A 17,979-nucleotide genomic window follows, 5' to 3' on the forward strand; every position below is an offset into this window, starting at 1 on the left:
GTAATCTCAAATTCAGAGAGAACACAGGAACGGGAATTTGCATGCTGCAGGGAGCACAGTTGTGAAAGAAATTTTCATTCTTCAAAGGAACCTTTTAAGGCCTGGAAAGCAGAAGCAATCACTGAAGATATGGGTATGCACACAGGACTGGACACACGCATGAGGCTGTAAAGGCCATCTCCCATGCTAGTTGTTTAAAGCACACCGGCTTTGTTAGGCGGTAAAAGTGAGGGCATGTTTTTTTGGTACACTGTTATGCTGGGCTTACCTTTTCCCACAAAATTGTTTGTCCACAGGCAGTCTAGTCCCAAAACTCTGTTGTTGGCCTTACAAATGCAGCAACAATCTCTAGCACAAAGTAGCGAGGCAGGTGAGAAGAGAAGCTAATGGGTGGACTAGTGTGAGTTCCAATTAAAAAGCTCCTACAGAATTTGTTTGTTTGTGAAAACCCCCATAATTGTCTCTTTGAACAAGAAGGGCAGCCGAGGCAACCCTGTCAATTACTAACAAAAGAGTAGAGCAAGTTTAAAAACACAGCGTGTACTTTCTGAAAGCACACGCTGTGTTTTTAAACTTACTGTGCTCTTTAGTTTGTAAAGCGCAGCTGCGGAGGATTGTGGGCTTTTTTAGTATTCATGTTAATCACAACTGCAATTAACATGAATACTTAAAGAAAAGCACACCATCTGCCCCGCACCGCGCTTTACTAACGAGTACAGCAAATTTAAAAACACAGCTTGTACTTACAATTTATTCTGAAAGCACATGCCTTGTTTTTAAACTTAGTGTATACTCTTTTCTTAGAGAAGTGAGCATAGCTGCCGAGGTTTCAGATTGCTTATGTGTGACATTTTCATAATTTCAATGTACTTATGATGACTAGCATTCAAAGGCTAAGAGTGATTCTTTCTTGTGAACAAAATCAAAGCAATGAAGATGCGAGAAATATATAAAAATCATAAATATCACTGGCTAAACAGCATTGGGCAGTGTATACTTCACACTATCTGATGCACTGAAGGGATTAATTGACTTCTCCACATTCGAGATTCACCTCTGCAATCTTTCTGTGCGAGTAATCGAATGTTCTTGCAGTATAGCAGTCTCTGCCTTTTTGACTACAGTATTAGTTCAGATTCATCTATTGTTTTTCAGTATTTTGGCCTTATTTCTATAAACGGCACTTCAGTTCCATCTGGAGAAGATAGGAAGCATGAATTTGTATCTGAATTACATGAAAAAGATGAAATAGTAAAGGTCTGCGGTCTGCCAATACCGTGCTACTTGGGCGAAGGCATGCATTCCTTGAACTATTTTGTATGGCAAAATAAGATGAAAGCATCTATTTTAGTATTTGAGGAACTCCCTTCAATAGGCCACCCTACTGTGCCTTGTTCTGTGTTTTGTTTAAACGTATCTGCAAGTAATAAACCATCTTTTCACGTAAACGTTTGAAGTGACATTTGGTGCTGCACACACGCGCGGTCTGGTTCCTGCCGCACATAGCCATGGTTGCAGCACACAGAGACCCTCCACTGCCGCACACAGAGCAAAAAAATTAGAGGGGACATTGCTTACCGCCCCACCCATCCTCCCCATTCTGCGACCTGATTTCTAGGGTGAAGGTCATCCCTTTCAGGGCCCTAGTTTTTTGGCACCAATGGTCAGTTTCTTGCATGGCTCTGCGTTCCTGGCATGGAAAGTTGTGTACAGAACTGACGTCCGCGCGCATGGGTGGCACCTAAGTAGTCTCCGTGACGTCATCTTGGCGCTTACAACGCCAGCGACGGATGCGGAGCCACACAATGCCACCTACTGACGCAAAGGGGTATTCCTAGCAAACCGTCCCGGATCCAGTCTGATGCCTGGGGATATTCTAAGGTAAGGAATCTATCACTAACTAATGTCTCTTACAGATATATCGCTACACAAGTAGTAACTTGTGCTTTCGGGTCTGTCCTCCCAAACGGCAAGTCCATGATATTCAGGCTCTGAATCCGATCTTTTTACCTCTATCCTGGGTTTCGGTCAGCATGACCCTGAGGCTGCTGGGCCTCATGGCCTTCTGAATCCTGCTGATCGATCATGCCAGATGGCATACGCGGGCTCTGCAGTGGGACCTGAAGTTCCAGTGGGCGCAGCATCAAGGGAACCTGTCCGATTACGTCCGGATCTATGGAGGGCCTACACAACAATTGCAGTGGTGGCTCACAAACCGACATTGGATCAATGTCAGATACCTCTCCCTTTCCCAACTGGAGCCCACAGTGGTAACGGATGCGTCCCTCCTGGGATGGGGCGGCCACATGGGAGAGGCGGAGATCAGAGGCCTCCGGTCTCTGGCGGAGTCTAGGCTCCATATCAATCTTCTAGAGCTCCGGGCGATCCGACTTGCACTGAAGGCATTCATTCCCTCTGTCAAGGGGAGAGTAGTGCATGTGTTCACAGACAACACCACCGCCATGTGGTACTGCAACAAACAGGGCGAGGTGGAGTCGTGGACCCTATGTCAGTGGGCCCTGCGCCTCTTGACATGGCTGGAACATCAGGGCATTTACCTGGTGGTTCAACACCTGGCAGGTTCACTGAACACCAGGGCAGACGAACTCAGCCGCAGGTGCATGATGGATCACGAATGGCGTCTGTAAGAAACTGGCTCTATATATACTACACCAAAGGTAGGTACAGTGTGTATACAGTCCAAGAGTCCCCAAAGGTAGGCAGAGGTTAAAGTTAGATAGAACCTTACTCTCTAAAGTGGTAGCTTGGTCGAGCAGTAAGGCAGTATCAGAGGACAGTGTTAAGCATTTGATGTACACACTCAGTCAGCAAATGAATTCACAAACTCAAGAACTTAACTCTATGCCAATTGTTGTTGTATAAAAATACATTGTTGTTTATTTTTAGAACCAAGCAAGCCGTTAGTTAGATTCCTCACCTTAGAATATCCCCCTGACGTCAGGCTGGATCCGGAAAGATTTTTCATCAGCAATACCTCTTGCGCGTTGCTAGACGTCGTCTGCGGCTCCGCATCTGTCGTCGGCGTCGTGCGCCGGAATGACGTCGTCGGAGTACTTAGACGCCACCCTCGCGCGCTGATGTCAGTTCTTCTTCTTTCCGCGCCAGACAGCGCCGATCCGGGAAGAGCTTATCCCTTAGTCACTTTTTGACTAAACTTTTTTGACTCTTTTTGGTCTTCTGTCGACTCGACTCTGGTGCCGGTAGGATGCCTGGTTTTAAGGCCTGTGACTCCTGTCATCGACTGATGTCGGTGACGGACCACCATCGCCGGTGCCTTTACTGCCTGGGGCCCGACCACGATGCGGAGTCGTGCCTTAACAATCCTGGAGGCAGAGTGCTTGGTAACATGTGAGATGGTGCTCTAGCATGAGCTGAGCCTGTCTGCAGCTTTCGGAACCATGTCCTTATAGCTGTTCTATGATATAGCCTACCATATACTCTTAAAGTGCCTTATAATCTTAAGCGGTTATGGTAACTATGGTTTGGCTTTATCAAAACATGTTGTGTAAGGTGTCTAACACTTTGGAATTATACCCCCATACCATTTCTGGTGATGAGGATATTATTCCTCCCTTCTAGAGGGAGAGACATGTTAAAATCCTACTTTGCTGTTTAACTCTAACCAAAGCCTCAGCATCACAAAATGGATGCTGCTGCCACAGACACAAGTCTGACCTCCTGCTGCTGGGAGTGATCCCGGCAAGGGAGGCTTGGACAATAGGTTTCCTGCTTGGGGAGGTGCTAGCACCTCCCCAGACAGACTTTAGTGTATTGGGGCAGGGAGGGCTGAAGGGAATGAGACATGCCTGGGGCACACAAGGTGTCCCATGCATAGTCCAGTTCAAACCGGTGCTGGGGCTCTCCAGCCCCAGTCCTGGTGCGAAACTGGACAAAGGGAAGGGGGTGTAACCACCCCCCTCCCAGGTCCCACCCATAAGGCGTGACCTAGCAGGTAACCCAGCCCCCCAGATTTGGATAAGAGTGGTAGCTGGGCCCCAGGCGATTAGATTATCCTGAACCTGCAACTTGAACAGAAACTCTGGACCTTCGACATTCGACGAAAGAAGAAGACTGAAGAATCTCCCTTATGGCCAAGGAGTGGCTACCCTGTGCAAACAGGCACCATCAAGAGACTACCCTTTGCTTTGCTGAAGTTCTACGAGGGACCGACTGCAGAGCCCGACCAGAGCCTTGACTTCCAGACTTCTCCGACCCTGATCCACATCCACAGCCGAGCTGAGATCTGTGGAGGCGACGAGAGACGTGGGACCGGCTACTTGGGAAAAGTGGCGAGTATCTTCCAGCGCAGCTTCTGAGGTACCCTCGAAGTTGTGCACCGGGGATTGAGAAGCCCCAACCCCAAGCACCATCTGCACCGAAGATCAGCCCCCCACACTCCACGAGTCCTGCGTGGGGCCCTTCTGCATTTTCCTGCTTGCCGCGTCTGTCCGGTTGCTTGCCCGTTGGCTAGTGGCCTTTGTGACGACGCTCCCTGAAATCTTCACTGCTGGTTTGGCTCCTCCAGACTGGCTCCCGCTTCCCTGCAAAAGAGAAGCACCCCACCAGAAGCAAGTCCTCCGTTCTTCGTGGGTTCCGCTTGCCAAGGCTTGGTGAGTCCTAGTTCGACTTCGACGGCGCCGACAGCAAGAGCCTTCGTGGGACAGCTCGCCTCCTGGTCCTGGTCGTCCTCGACGTTTCCTGGTCCCCGTGGCTGCAGCGACAAGCTTCACCTTCACCTGCAATCTTCACGACATCGCCTGGTTCCTTCCTGGTTCCACGTGGTCACTGGCTAGTGACCTTGACTCTGTCCCTTCTGCTTGCAGGTCTCCTCTCTTCTTGATCCCAGCCCTGGGATCCACCGGACACTCTTCACTGACTGCCTGTCAGCAACTTTCCTTCAGGCATCCATAGAAGTCCAAGACGAAACCCGACGCAAGTTCACACCTATGCACCCGCAGTCTGTGGGCTAGGTAACTTGGGTACTTCGGTGCTCACAAGGGTAGTGACTATCCTAGGGTCTAGTTTCCGAGTCTCGACTCTCTAGCTGCTTCAGAAGTGTCCTTAAACTGTTAATTTCTAACTGCTAGTAATTCTATCGACTTGTACGCATTACGCGTGAGTGTTTCCACTCTGCACCTGAATCTCGTGGGCCTCCCACTTCCTAACTGTTGCTAGTGTAGTGTAGCCCCAGTGATTCCCTAGGCCTAGGCCTATCCTATTTCCGTGACAGTGGTCCTTATACCACTTCTTTAGTATATGGTTTGCGTGGCCCCTAGGGCCTAACTGTATTACTTACCTGTGTGACTTAATGTATGCTTAAATAAGACTGTGTTGTACTTACCTCTAATCTCATAAAGAGTGCTGAGGGTTTGACTAGAATAAATACACTTTATTTTATATATATATCTGTTGTGGTGTCCTTTCATTTGGTATTCAAGGGATTATATATGGTATCACAGCTGGCTTCACATGCCATTCAGAGTTTAGCCTAAGACTGCTCTTGTCCATGCTACCACTAGGATAGCTGGTCTATAAGGTTGACTTTACAACCAATCACCATAAGGGTTGTTTGGACTGATATAAGGTGTACACTAGAACTAGTGACATCATACATCAGGTCAACTTCTCACAGGCGATATCATAGAACAGCTAGAAGGACATGGTTCCGAAAGCTGCAGACAGGCTCAGCTCATGCTAGAGCATCATCTCACATGTTACCAAGCACTCTGCCTTCAGGATTGTTAAGGCCTGCCATAGGAGTGACTGATAGTTAACGCATGTGTCTATATATAAGGTAGGCATCGGAATACTATGCCTAAGCAAGGGGTGATTAGACGACCTTGCCCCAGCTGAGTGATCAGCCAGTTGTGTCATAATGGAAGGCCAGCCAGGGGTGGCATAATACATGCTGCAGCCCCTGGTAGGCCAAGGGTACACCTAGGCCCTGGGTACCTAAGGTACACTGTAGAGGGACCTATAAGGTGATCCTTACCAATTGGGTTATGTACCTAAAGTACATAGTATGAATTTAAAGAGAGAACAGCTGGGCTGTGGGTCTGATTAGCAGGCCCACAGCCACATCTAAGTCAAAAACCAGCGAAGCAAATGCAAAAAGTGGGGGTGAACATAGAAAGCAGACCCTACTCTCCTACACACACCCTTACCCGGGTTGCAGTAGCAGACCTGTGGTGTCATTTTGGAGTGCTTCCCAGGTGTGGCATAATATATGCTGCAGCCCCTGGTAGACCTCTGATGTACCCATGCCCTAGGTACATAGTATACCATATACTAGGGGCTTATAAGGCACTCCAGAATCCAATTAGATATGTACCTAATGTACATGGAAACCATTTTAGAGAGGAAGCAGCTAGGCTGTGGTCCTGATTAGCAGTGCCACAGCCAGACTAAAATCGAAAAACAGTGAAACGCCAGCAAAAAGTGGGGGTACCCATGTGAAGCAGATCCTACTCTCCTACACAGGTGAGTAAACACGTTTTGGTTATTTGTGCGATTTAATGTCATCCTATGGAAGGAAAACAGGTTAACGGTTCACAGGTAAGTATTCAACTGTGGGAGTTAAGGTTGTGGGGTTAGACTCAGGGGTCTCCAAGGGTCAGTGATGCACTGTTGTTGCACCCTCAGCGGCACTAAGGCTGCCAGGTGCAGAGTGTTGAGGCCCAATGTTATCCAATGGGGGATAGGTGGCCTCCGGTTGGTGGCTGCTGGCAAGCAGGCCACTGGGTTTTGGGAGCAAAGCTCCGGGGGTTAAGCTCAGGGCAAGTTGGGGACCAGAGTAGCATCAAAGGTGCACCCTCAGCGGCACTAGGGCGGCCGAGTGCAGGGTGCTGTTTTGAGGTCGGTTGCCCTGTTGTTTTCAATGGAGAATCTGCAGGACAAAGAAGCACTGCAGGCTCGGGACGAGGATCTTCTGGGTGCGACCACCACTTCGAGGGGTAAGTTGGGATGTCTTGGGTTGGTTAGGCACCGTTGGTTTTGGCACACAAGTACGTGGGGCGTCTGGTGCAGGGTGCCTTGTGATTTCAGATTTTCTTACCCGCTCTGGTTGCGGTAGGGGGTTCCTCTTGATTGAGGCTGCAGGTGTCGCCTGGAGGCTTGAGGCAGGTCAGGGGTCGCCGCATCTCGGGTCAGGATCGCCGGGGGACCTCCTTGTGGTGTTTTCCACTCGAGCTCAGGCCGGGTTCGGCGGGTGCAGAGTGGACTGGATTCGCGGTCTCTGGCTGGCAGCAGAAGCTGCAGTTTAAACATGTCCGGTGTTCACGGGAGAAACAGTCTGGGACGTGACGGCCGGCAGGTCCTCCGGGGTTTGTGAGGTTGCTGTCTGCTGGACACAAGGGGATTTCGCAGGAGCAGGTTTGAGGGGATACAGGCCTCTAGGGCTGGGGCCAAGTCAGTGGGCGTCGTCCTCTTGTTAGTTCTGCACGACTCTTTGTCTTTCTTCTCTTTTTTCTTGTAGGTAGGCTGGATCTGCTTTCTTGATTCAGGGCTGCCCCCTAAATACTGTATTTAGGGGGCATTTTAGGAGTCTTTAGGGTGACTACACCCTTGGTAGGCTCACCCCACGTGGGGGGAGTGAGCACAATACCTAGTCCTGATTGGGGAGTGCCTGCTATCTATAAGATGGCGAGCACTGGAGAGTGGGCTTCACCTTGCCTCCCCCACCTGAGGGGTGGAGTTGTCAGAGGTGGGCACACCTCCTGGGCTGTCTAGTTTTTCCCACCTGTCTTCCCGCCAAAAGGGAGGGGAGACAGGAAGGGGGCCTGCTCCTGATAGCAGGAGAGGCTGGGGGTCGCATTACAAAGGTTGCCAGGCCTTTGAAGCTCCCCTGCCACAGATGGCTCTTCCTGGCCTGGGGGATGTGTGAACACCTCTGCCCAGGGAAGGCTTTGTTTCTGGGCTCGGGAGCGTCTCCTCCAACCCTAGGGGTCCAGAAACATGTTTCGTGGTGGCAGGCTGGTGTGTACCAGTCAGGGAACCCACCAGAGGCTGGTCGGTTTTCAGGGGGCATCTCAAAGATGCCCTCTGTGTTCATTTGTCATTAAATCCCACACTGGCATCAGTGTGGGTTTAATGTGCTGAAAAGTTTGATACCAAACTTCTCACTTTGCAGTGTAGCCAGTATGGTGCTGTGGAGTTCGTAATGACTAACTCCCAGCACCATATAATCTTGATGGCATTACTGCACTTACAATGTCTAAGAATTGGCTTAGACACTGTAGGGGTACAGGGCTCATGCACCTGTACCCTCACCACTGGCATAGGGCACCCAGCTAAAGGGGTGACTGATCTATGCCAGGGCAGTGGGTTGTAGGCATGGCACACAGGGATGTGTGCCATGTCAACTTTACTTTGTGTCATTACCAAAACATGCAGCCTGCAAAGGCAGGGTGTGTGTGTAAATTGGCTAGAATCTTTTCTATCAGGACGCTCGCAGAGGGTCCAACTTGGCGATCAGGTATCAGAAAAGGGCAACATATCTTGCGGGGTCCCTCATGGCTCCGCACTGTCCCCGCTCCTCTTCAACATATACCTGCAGCTCCTGGTGGCCGCACTAACCAATACGAAATGCCGGGTTTTCAATTACGCGCATGCTACTCAGCTCATCCTGAGGATCGATAACATGGTCCGCGCCCAAGAATCAGTCCAGAACATCCTCAGGTTCACAATAAACTGGATGACTGCAAACTCCCTAAAAATTAATCGAGATAAAACCGAAGTCCTAGCCATTCCGGCAAAAAAAAAAACATGGAGCGGCTTGTTTTGGCCCCAAGAGTTAGGGGCCCCTCCTTGCCCATCACCAGTTGTAAAATGCTTGGGAATCAAGATCGACTCCGAGCTCTCTATGTCTCACCAAGTCAATTCGGTGGTGGGCACATGCATTGGTCTTCCAAGACAGCTGAGGAAACTGGTTCCCCTGTTCTCAGTTTCATCTCTGAAAACTTTTGTATCAGCAACTATCGTCTCGCGACTCGACTATGGCAACGCGCTTTATGTCGGGCTCCCCCAGAAACTTACGAACAAACTACAGATGGTACAGAATGACGCAGCTAGGCTGGTCTTCAGGCTGCCCAGAAGAACTCACGCCACTCGCCTGCTGCGCAAATTGCACTGGCTGCCTGTCAAGCAAAGACCGAAATTCAAGGGAATCTGCATCGTCCATAAAGCTCTTTACGGACACACCCCAGGGTACATAAGGGAACACCTTATCAAATACGTGACAGGGTGGGTGCTTTGCTCAGCAGAAGCCTCCCAGCTGGTCTGCCCGTGGGGTAACTTTGCTTCCAAAGGAGGACAAGCTTTCTCGGTCCTTCTGCCACCACTCTGGAATCAGTTGCCCGATACCCTCCGTAAAGAACCTGGTCTGCTTCCCTTCCGGAAACAGCTAAAAACCTTTCTTTTTAGGTAAGCATTGGACACGACCTAGTACTTCTCAGTACCATGGAGACTACCCCGCCCTGATGCTGTTTTATTTCTTCCAAAGCGCTAAGAGATCTGTTGGTGTACATGCGCTATACAAGAATAAAATAACAAAGGTTTAGGGCCTCTAAGGATGGCACAATAAGTGCTCAGCCCTTGAAGGTCCTCCCTGGTCACAGTGCCCTGGGTACCTGTGGTACCATTTACCAGGGGCTGACATGTGGCTAGAGATGCCAATTGTGTTAGTTTTGGGGAAAGAACACAGGCCCTGGGAACCCGATTGGCAGGGACCCAGGGCACACCAAGAAAAAGTGCATCAGTAGTCAGGAAAAAGTGGGGAGTTACTGCAACAGAAACCCACTTTCATACAGCGTCTTCGTGGCGCAAGGTCTCTTTTAACAGTGGGGAGAGCCTTGGTTAGAGCTATTCGCCACCGAAGAGAACGCGCAATGTTAGCAGTTCTGCGCGTTGGAATTTCCAAGGCAGCACTCGCTAGGCGACACTTTTTGTCGGGAGTGGAGTTGCAGTCTGTTGTACGCCTTTCCATCTGTACCACTTCTGCCCAGAGTTCTGAAGAAGATCAGGCGCGTCCTGGCCCAAGTCATTCTTGTGGCTCCGGAGTGGGCTCGAAGAGTTTGGTATCCCGACCTGCTCAGTATGACCATCGATCCCCGATCCGACTGCCTCTTCGGGAGGATCTTCCTTCGCAGCAGCAGGGGACACTACTCCTCCCGAACCTGTCCAGTCTCCACCTCTGTGCTTGGAAATTGACCGGTGACAGTTGATTCCTTTCAACTTGCCTCCTGAAGTCTCTGTTATTCTGGCAGCCAGGCGTCCCTCCACTAAGTTGATATACGCCTGTAGGTGGAACAAATTTGTGGCATGGTGCACACCAAAGGCTGGGGATCCCCTTTCTGTCCCTCCTTTCAGAAGTTCTTTTGTTCCTTCTTTCTTTGGCCTGGCAGGGCTCTGCTCTGGGCGCTATCAAGGGCTACCTTTCGGCTATTTCAGCCTTTCTCAGGCTTCCTGATCAGCCCTCTCTTTTCAAGCCCCCTGTTGTAAATAGATTCCTTAAAGACATTACTCACCTTTTCCCTCCTATTCCCTTTGTAATGCAACAGTGGAACTTGAACCTGGTTCTCACATATCTAATGTGTGCTCCCTTTGAGCCTGTTCACAACTGCCCTCTTCGCCAGTTAACTTTGAAGACTACTTTGCTGGTTGCCATCACCTCCGCTAGGAGAGTGAGTGAGCTGCATGCTCTTTCTTGCAAGCCTCCTTTTCTGTCTGTCCATCCGGACAAGGTTGTGCTCAGAAGGCATCCATCCTTTCTGCTAAAGGTTGTCACTGCTTTTCACATCGGGCAGACCATCACTTTGCCCACCTTCTTTCCGCCTCTGCATCCTTCCAGAGAGGAAGAGAGGCTCCACCGTCTGGACCCAAAACGCGCGCTCTCATTTTACCTTATGCACACAATAATTCCTGGTGGATGACCAGCTCTTTGTTGGCTACGTTGGCGCCAAGAAACGTCAGGCCGTACACAAGCGGACTATCCCCCGATGGGTCGTCTTGTGTATTAAAGCCTGTTATTCTCTGGCTAAGAAGGAGCCTCCGTTGGGGCTGCACGCTGATTCCACCAGGGCGACGGCTGCCACTACGGCGTTGTGACGTGGTGTCCCCTTACAAGACATCTGTCAGGCAGCTACGTGGGCCTCTCTGCACACTTTTTCTAAGCACTATTGCCTGGACAGCCAAGTCCGGAGAGACGGCTTCTTTGGCTGTTCTGTTCTCCGGGACTTTCTGGTGTGATCTTGTTCGCAGACCCACCATCGGGGTTGGTATTGCTGGGGTATCTATTCTAAGGTTAGGAATCTATCACGAACGTGTTTCTTTCAGATACAAATGTTACTTACCTTCGGTAACGATATATCTGTAAGATTCCTTACCGCCTTACCCATCCTCCCCGTTCTGCGGACTGATTTCTATGGTTAAGGTCATCCCTTTCAGGGCCCTAGTTTCAGTGCACCAGTGGTCAGTCTCTTGCATGGCTCTGCGTTCCTGGCGCGGAAAGTCATGTACAGAACTGACGTCAGCTTGCGAGGGCGGCATCTAAGTAGCTGCCACGATGTCATCTCGGCAACCACGATGCCAACGACAGACGCGGAGCCGCACAACACCACCCTCCGACAGGCAGGGGTACTGCTTACGAAAACTTTCCGGATCCAGTCTGACACCTGGGGGTAATTCTAAGGTAAGGAATCTATCACTAACTAATGTTTCTTACAGATATATTGTTACTGAAGGTAAGTAACTTGTGTGATAATGCGTTACCGAAGGTCAGTAACTTGCTCTTCACCACCACCGAGAATGCACACTGTTAGCATTTATGCACGCTAGAGATCCCAAGACGTCTCTCTCTCAGAGACCGGTTCCTCCTAGAGTGGAGCTCTGGACTACTTTATACCTTTCCACCCCCATCCCTCTTGGCTCGAGTTCTAGAAGAAGATTAAGACCAACCCGGCCCAAATGATCCTGGTGGCTATCGACTGGGTCAGGAGAGTGTGTTATTCAAGAATTCTTGGCCTGAGCCTCTGTCCTCTGATCAACTGCTGCTTTGGGAGGGTCTTCTGTCGCAGCAACAGGGCTGTGTCCTTCATCCTGGCCTTCAAACTCTGCACCTCCATGCATGGATATTGCACGGCAGCAGCTAGTCTCTTTTTATCTTCTTTCTAAGTTGTTGTTGTGATTTGGACAGCTGTGCGTCCATCTACAAAATCAGTGTACGCCAGGCGCTGGGATAAATTTGGCTCGGTGTGATAACTGTTGGCATGACCCTCTACAAACCAGGCTGTCTGAAGTGCTTTTATTTGTATTGTCGTTTGCCCAGCAAGGCAAGAACTAAGTGTAAGTGTGACTTCCAGGATGAGGATTTTGGCTAGAGCATCAAACAAGAGAGCTGTTTCACCATGAGGGATGATCAAAAGATGGCAGCTAGCACTCTGCAAGTTTTATTAGTCTTTGCTATGTAAAATTGTACAACCATTGGGTACCACAAGAGCAATATTATTGTGTGTCCTGTTTGTGAATATCAATAAGTAAGCACCCAGAAGAAAGAGATTGAATGCGGATCACAGTGTGTACAATGGAGTCAAATAAAAAGAGGACTGTGTTGTGTGGTGGGGCAGGGGGATTGAAACAGCACCGACCCCCAGCATTGCCTTCCAGTGGAGGGGAACTCCTTCCTCTGCCAAGGATACTGGAGAATAAAACTAACAAAAATGTGAAGAAATGAATACAGGAAAAACAAACTAAAATAAAACCTGCATCACTTATCCATGGGAACTAAAATACTGAGTTCACATTAGGAGGCTCCACTACCAGTTACCAGTGAATGTCACAGTGAAAAGCAATTGAATGTTCCAGCTAAGCACAATCTGTTATTGACAAAAAACTAAGAATATTACCTAGTCTTAACTTTTGGCATAGCAATGCTGTCATAATAGGCAAACGTGACACATCCATACATGGGTAAAGAAAACAATCTTTATGTGCCATGCCACACAAGCAGCTGCATTATGCTGACTACTGTGTGTCAACGTGACTGAACAAAAGATCAAGACGAGGTTATATGAACATAAGAGCAATGCACATGCAGAGAATATTAAATTAAATTGGCTGAATGCATTTCAACAGAGACCCAATATAAGCTGTTTGCATTATCCTATGCAGTTCCAGTAAGTGAATAAAAGGCTTCACTTCCCCATAAATAGGGTGTGGTAACAGTTACTGTGACCTGGTGGGCTTGTAACTACATAAATTGTTCTGCCAGTCAAATCGTACAAGGCCGTGCGGGCGAAATCCATAACTTTCCCCACTACCTAATGGGGCAGAGAAACCACGGGTTTGGCAGGTTGGAAGCACCACCAAGAGACACCTCGATGATCCCCTTAGTCTTTAGGTGGGTGCTATTTTGATATAAAGATGCAGAGGAAATGCACACTGATTGGCTTATGATAGTTGCAGATGTAGAGTTGTTTCTGACAGAGCCTTCTTACAGCAGAATCCTGACCTTAGAATTTCCCCAAGTATCAGACTGGATCCGGAAAGTCTTGAGCAGTACCTCTGCGTGTCGTTGAGTGACTCTGTATTGACATCGTCCACGTTGAAAGTTAAGTGCATGGAGCCTATATAGGCGCCACCCAGGCGCGCTGACATGAGTTCCTTTTTTTTACACCAATAGCGCAGATCCAGCTAATATTACTGACAGATGTCTGTATCCGATACCCACTTGATTTGCCTGTCGTCGAACCACGACCACAGGGCCTACGCTGAGTCCAAGTTGATGCATCCCAAGGAAATTAGCAAGCGGCCAATGAAACTCCTCTTGGTGCGGCAGAATAATTCTCCATGCTTCCCTGACGCCAGGCAGGCCCTCCTCCCAGATCTGGACTGAGGCTGACCTCGGCACCAACTCTAATGCCGGTTCCAGTCCACTCAGCACAGTTTCCGGCTCCACAGACACAACTTCTTTGAAGAGGAACCTATCCAATCTGATTCAGAGAGAACAACGCCTTGACGCCTCTCGATGTCGACACCTGCGCCAGCTGGACCACCTCCATCTGCGCTGGATCTGTCACCCTTTGACAGACCCACCATCCCACGGTCGGTTATAATGACGATGGGTATGGCCTCCTGAAGGATGAATCCTAATAGGAAGAGAACTGATATGAGTAGCTGAGCGACGTTAGTGTTCTGGACATTTCTCCATACTTGATTTGTTTCTCCCCCAGGCCCCACCATGGAGGAAGGAACATCATTTGCTTTGGTGATGCAAATGGCAGTGGAGAGCCTCGACCTGCAGCTCCCCACTGTCGAGGTCAAGACCAACGTCTTGACTGAGGTTTGTCGACCGGGGCTTAGCTCTGCGGATCACCTGCTCCCCTTTAATGAGGTTGTCTCATATGTTCTCCTGGGGTCCTGGACAAAACCCTGCATGGGGGCTCCCATGCATAGGATGATTGCTCATTGTCACTCTCCGGCCCCGGAGACCTGGCCTTCCTCACCCAACATCCCTCTCTCTAGAGCCTGGCGATGCAGGCATCGCCAGCCAACCTGAACGCATTTCCTAGAAGCCCACTGGATAGGGAAGCAAAGTAGCTGGACACCTTTTGGGAAGAGGGTCCTTTCTTCCACCAGCAAGGCATTGCAGTCAGAGAACACTGTTTGTGTCTTGGGCCAATACTCATGTCTTGTGGGACTTGCTTGCACAGCTGCTGGCTATGCTCCTGGAACAGGCCTGGGCCATCTGCGGTTAGTATAGTCTCCACCAGAAAAAGAGTTGCCAAAGGTAAGTAACATGTTCATCCAGAGTGAGTGGCTGGTGAGGGTTGGAAGCCCACAAGTGTTCTTGGTGAGGAAAGAATGCCATGGTTTTGCTGAGGTTTTACCAAGTTTAGGTGTTGGAACCTACTAAGCTGTCCTTACTTCAAAATGATTTGGAAACATGCATTTGTATCTTTACCTATTACTTTAATGTATTTTTCATGATTGAATATTTACATTGTTTACATGCAGTCTATATTGGAAAACCTTAAAATACTTTCAATGTTTTTCTCTTTTTAAAGCTGCAGCCTACTTATTGGTATCCCTTATTCCGAGCAATTCTTTCCGTCAGATGTTCCGATCTACTCGGTCCCTACATATTCCCACACGTGATCTTCCTCTGAGCCCAGACACCACTGTGGTGCTTCATCAGGTCTACAATGTCCTCCTTGGTCTACTTTCAAGAGCAAAGCTTTATGTTGATGCTGCTGTCCATGGAACTACTAAACTGGTGCCCTATTTCAGTTTTATGACGTACTGTTTGATCTCCAAAACTGAGAAGCTTATGTTCTCTACATATTTCATGGATTTGTGGAATCTTTTTCAACCAAAACTTTCAGAGCCAGCTATAGCTACTAATCACAACAAGCAAGCTTTGCTTTCTTTTTGGTACAATGTGTGCGTGGACTGCTCTGAGAACGTGCGTCTTATTGTGCAGAACCCTGTGGTGACCAAGAATATTGCCTTCAATTATATCCTGGCTGACCATGATGATCAGGATGTGGTGCTTTTTAATCGTGGTATGCTACCTGCTTACTATGGTATTTTGCGCATGTGCTGTGAACAGTCTCCTGCATTCACAAGACAGTTGGCTTCACATCAGAACATACAGTGGGCTTTTAAGAATCTTACACCTCATGCCAGTCAATACCCGGCGGTAAGCAAATAAAAATTATGCATGAAATTGTTCCCTTTGATTTATGTTTCTATTTCTCCAGTTTTTTACCAGCTCGTATTTTATCCGTTACATGGATGTATTGCTTCAGTAGCAAGACATGTTTGTACCAAACCACTGTATTTACTGTAAGTATTTTAACAGTACTTGTCACCAAAAAGTGTGCATAAAATCAGAAAAAGTATTATGTATATGGATAATATGATCTTTCTTGCAGATAGCTATTGAAATCATCAGGCTCACAGCTAAATCGGATTTTTCTTCCTAGCTTTTGTATTTATTGGCTAATCACTACAACTTGAAAAAACTGTTCATACCTTGCTTTTTTTTTTTTCTTCTTTTGGTGCGACTTCCTTTTTTTTTTAAATGTCTGGCACAAGAGAGCAGTTCTCTTCTAGTGTGGGGCTTATGTGTGGGGTATAAAAACTTTTATATTTCATAATAGTCATTTATGTCATTGAACTTTATCCCAGAGTTGAAGGGATGTGTGGCTTCGTCATGTTTTGCCTACATGATCCACTGGCTGCATGACATTGTTTTTTTATGACATTTCTCCTTTATTAGTGCATTCTAACTGTGAAAGTGATCACTAAAATGTTCTTCAGTGTTCGCTTTTAATGCATGCAATGTGATTTTATGGGTTGATTTCTTCTTCAGCTCTTTTTAACACCTGCAGACAGGTGATTTAGTTTTGACAGGTTGACTGAATCATTCGTTCTAAAGGTTTGCCATCTTGAGGAGGTACTGTTCTACCCCCATCTGATAGAGACATCTAGCCGCAGATTCCTTACCTTTGAATTTCCAGGCGTCAGGCTGGATCCAGAAGATTTTTCGTTGCAGTACCACTGCGTGCCGGTAGATGGTGTCAGTTGACACTCCATGACGTTGTTAGCATCACGTTTGTCTTCGGCGAGACGTCCGCGTCGTCAATATAACCGCCACTCCAGCGTGCTGACATCTGTTTTTCTTTCCGCACCAGCCAGCGCCGATCCGTTGAAGAGCGCTACCCCTGTCCTTTTTTGACACATTTTTTTTTACTTTTGTCAACTCCATTGGTGTGTTTTAGGATGTCAAGTAAGAAGACTTTGGGGTTCAAGCCATGCGGCGCCTGTCACCGCGCCATGTCGGTTACGGTATCCATTTAGTTTGTCTGAGGTGCCTGGAGCGCAACCACGACTCCAAGTCGTGCTCTGATTGCCGTGCCATGCCACCGAAGGCTTTGAGGGAGTGGTCCCTAAAGCTTCTCGCGTCCCTGCGTCTGGCACCTTGGAGGTCGCCTCACCGGTCTCAATGCCGGTCCAGGTCTCGGTCGAGAGGAAAGTCTGACCATCGGCCCGGTGATTCGAAGTCCTCTTCATCAAAGTCAGGTAAGAGGCACCACAAAAAGCACAAGAAGTCGAAGTGTGCTTAACCTTCAACCCGCCCGTCTCGTGACGTGGCGGAGGAACCTCGGCGCTCGAAGGTCCCGCTCTGCGGAGCGGGTGCCTGGGTCGGCTCCGCGTTTACTTCCCTTTCCGGGGCCCAGAGCGACCCCCGCCTGTAGGAGAGTAGGATCTGCCTCTTATGTTGCCCCCACTTTTTTTCTGATGTTTACACTGGTTTCTGGCTTTAGTCTGGCTGGGACCCTGCTAATCGGGGCCCCAGCCTCTCTGTTCTCTCTAAACAACATGGAGTGCATATTAGGTGCACTAGTGATTGGATACTGTGGTGCCTTATGAGTCCCTAGTATATGGTACCTTAGGTACCAAGGGTATAGGTACTTCACAGGCCTACCAGGGGCTGAAGCATGTATTATGTCACCCCTGGGAGCAGACTAAATCTGACAGCACAGACCTGCTACTGCAGCCTGGGTGAGGTGGTACTAGCACTCCTCACTGAGATATAGGTTCACTATATCTCTCCCTGCACACACATTTAAACCTATCAGTCACCCCTAAGGCAGGCCCTATCAATCCTGAGGTATCCCGTCACAGGGAGGTGTGACCATCTTCCAGACAGGGTTTAATGTATTGGGGCTCAGTGGGTACACTCCTAGAGTGCTTTGAAGTCCTGCACTGGGGGAGCAGTAGGCTTCTCTGTGCATACACCAGTTCAAACTGGCTCAGGGGCTACCTGCCCCTGATCTGGCGCGAAAGTGGACAAAGGGAAGTGGGTGTAGCCACCCACTCCCCTGACCCTCCCATAGGTGGGGTCATAAAGCTAGTCCCTCCCTTCCTTTCAGTATAAGTTAGGGAACCCTTGCCATT

The 17,979-nt window shown here is 48.8% G+C and overlaps 1 protein-coding gene across 1 annotated transcript in view; it reads left to right on the top strand.

Annotated features, from left to right (window-relative positions):
• USP34 (ubiquitin specific peptidase 34) overlaps window positions 1-17,979 on the top strand; it is a 2,509,780-nt gene that overhangs the window by 1,976,994 nt on the left and 514,807 nt on the right. The window contains exon 67 of the mRNA XM_085612349.1: window positions 15,081-15,715. Coding sequence (XP_085468475.1) covers window positions 15,081-15,715 — 635 coding nt within the window. The remainder of the gene's footprint in view (window positions 1-15,080; window positions 15,716-17,979) is intronic.

Source organism: Triturus cristatus, chromosome 6 (assembly GCF_964204655.1).
Source record: "Triturus cristatus chromosome 6, aTriCri1.1, whole genome shotgun sequence".
NCBI lineage: Eukaryota > Metazoa > Chordata > Amphibia > Caudata > Salamandridae > Triturus > Triturus cristatus.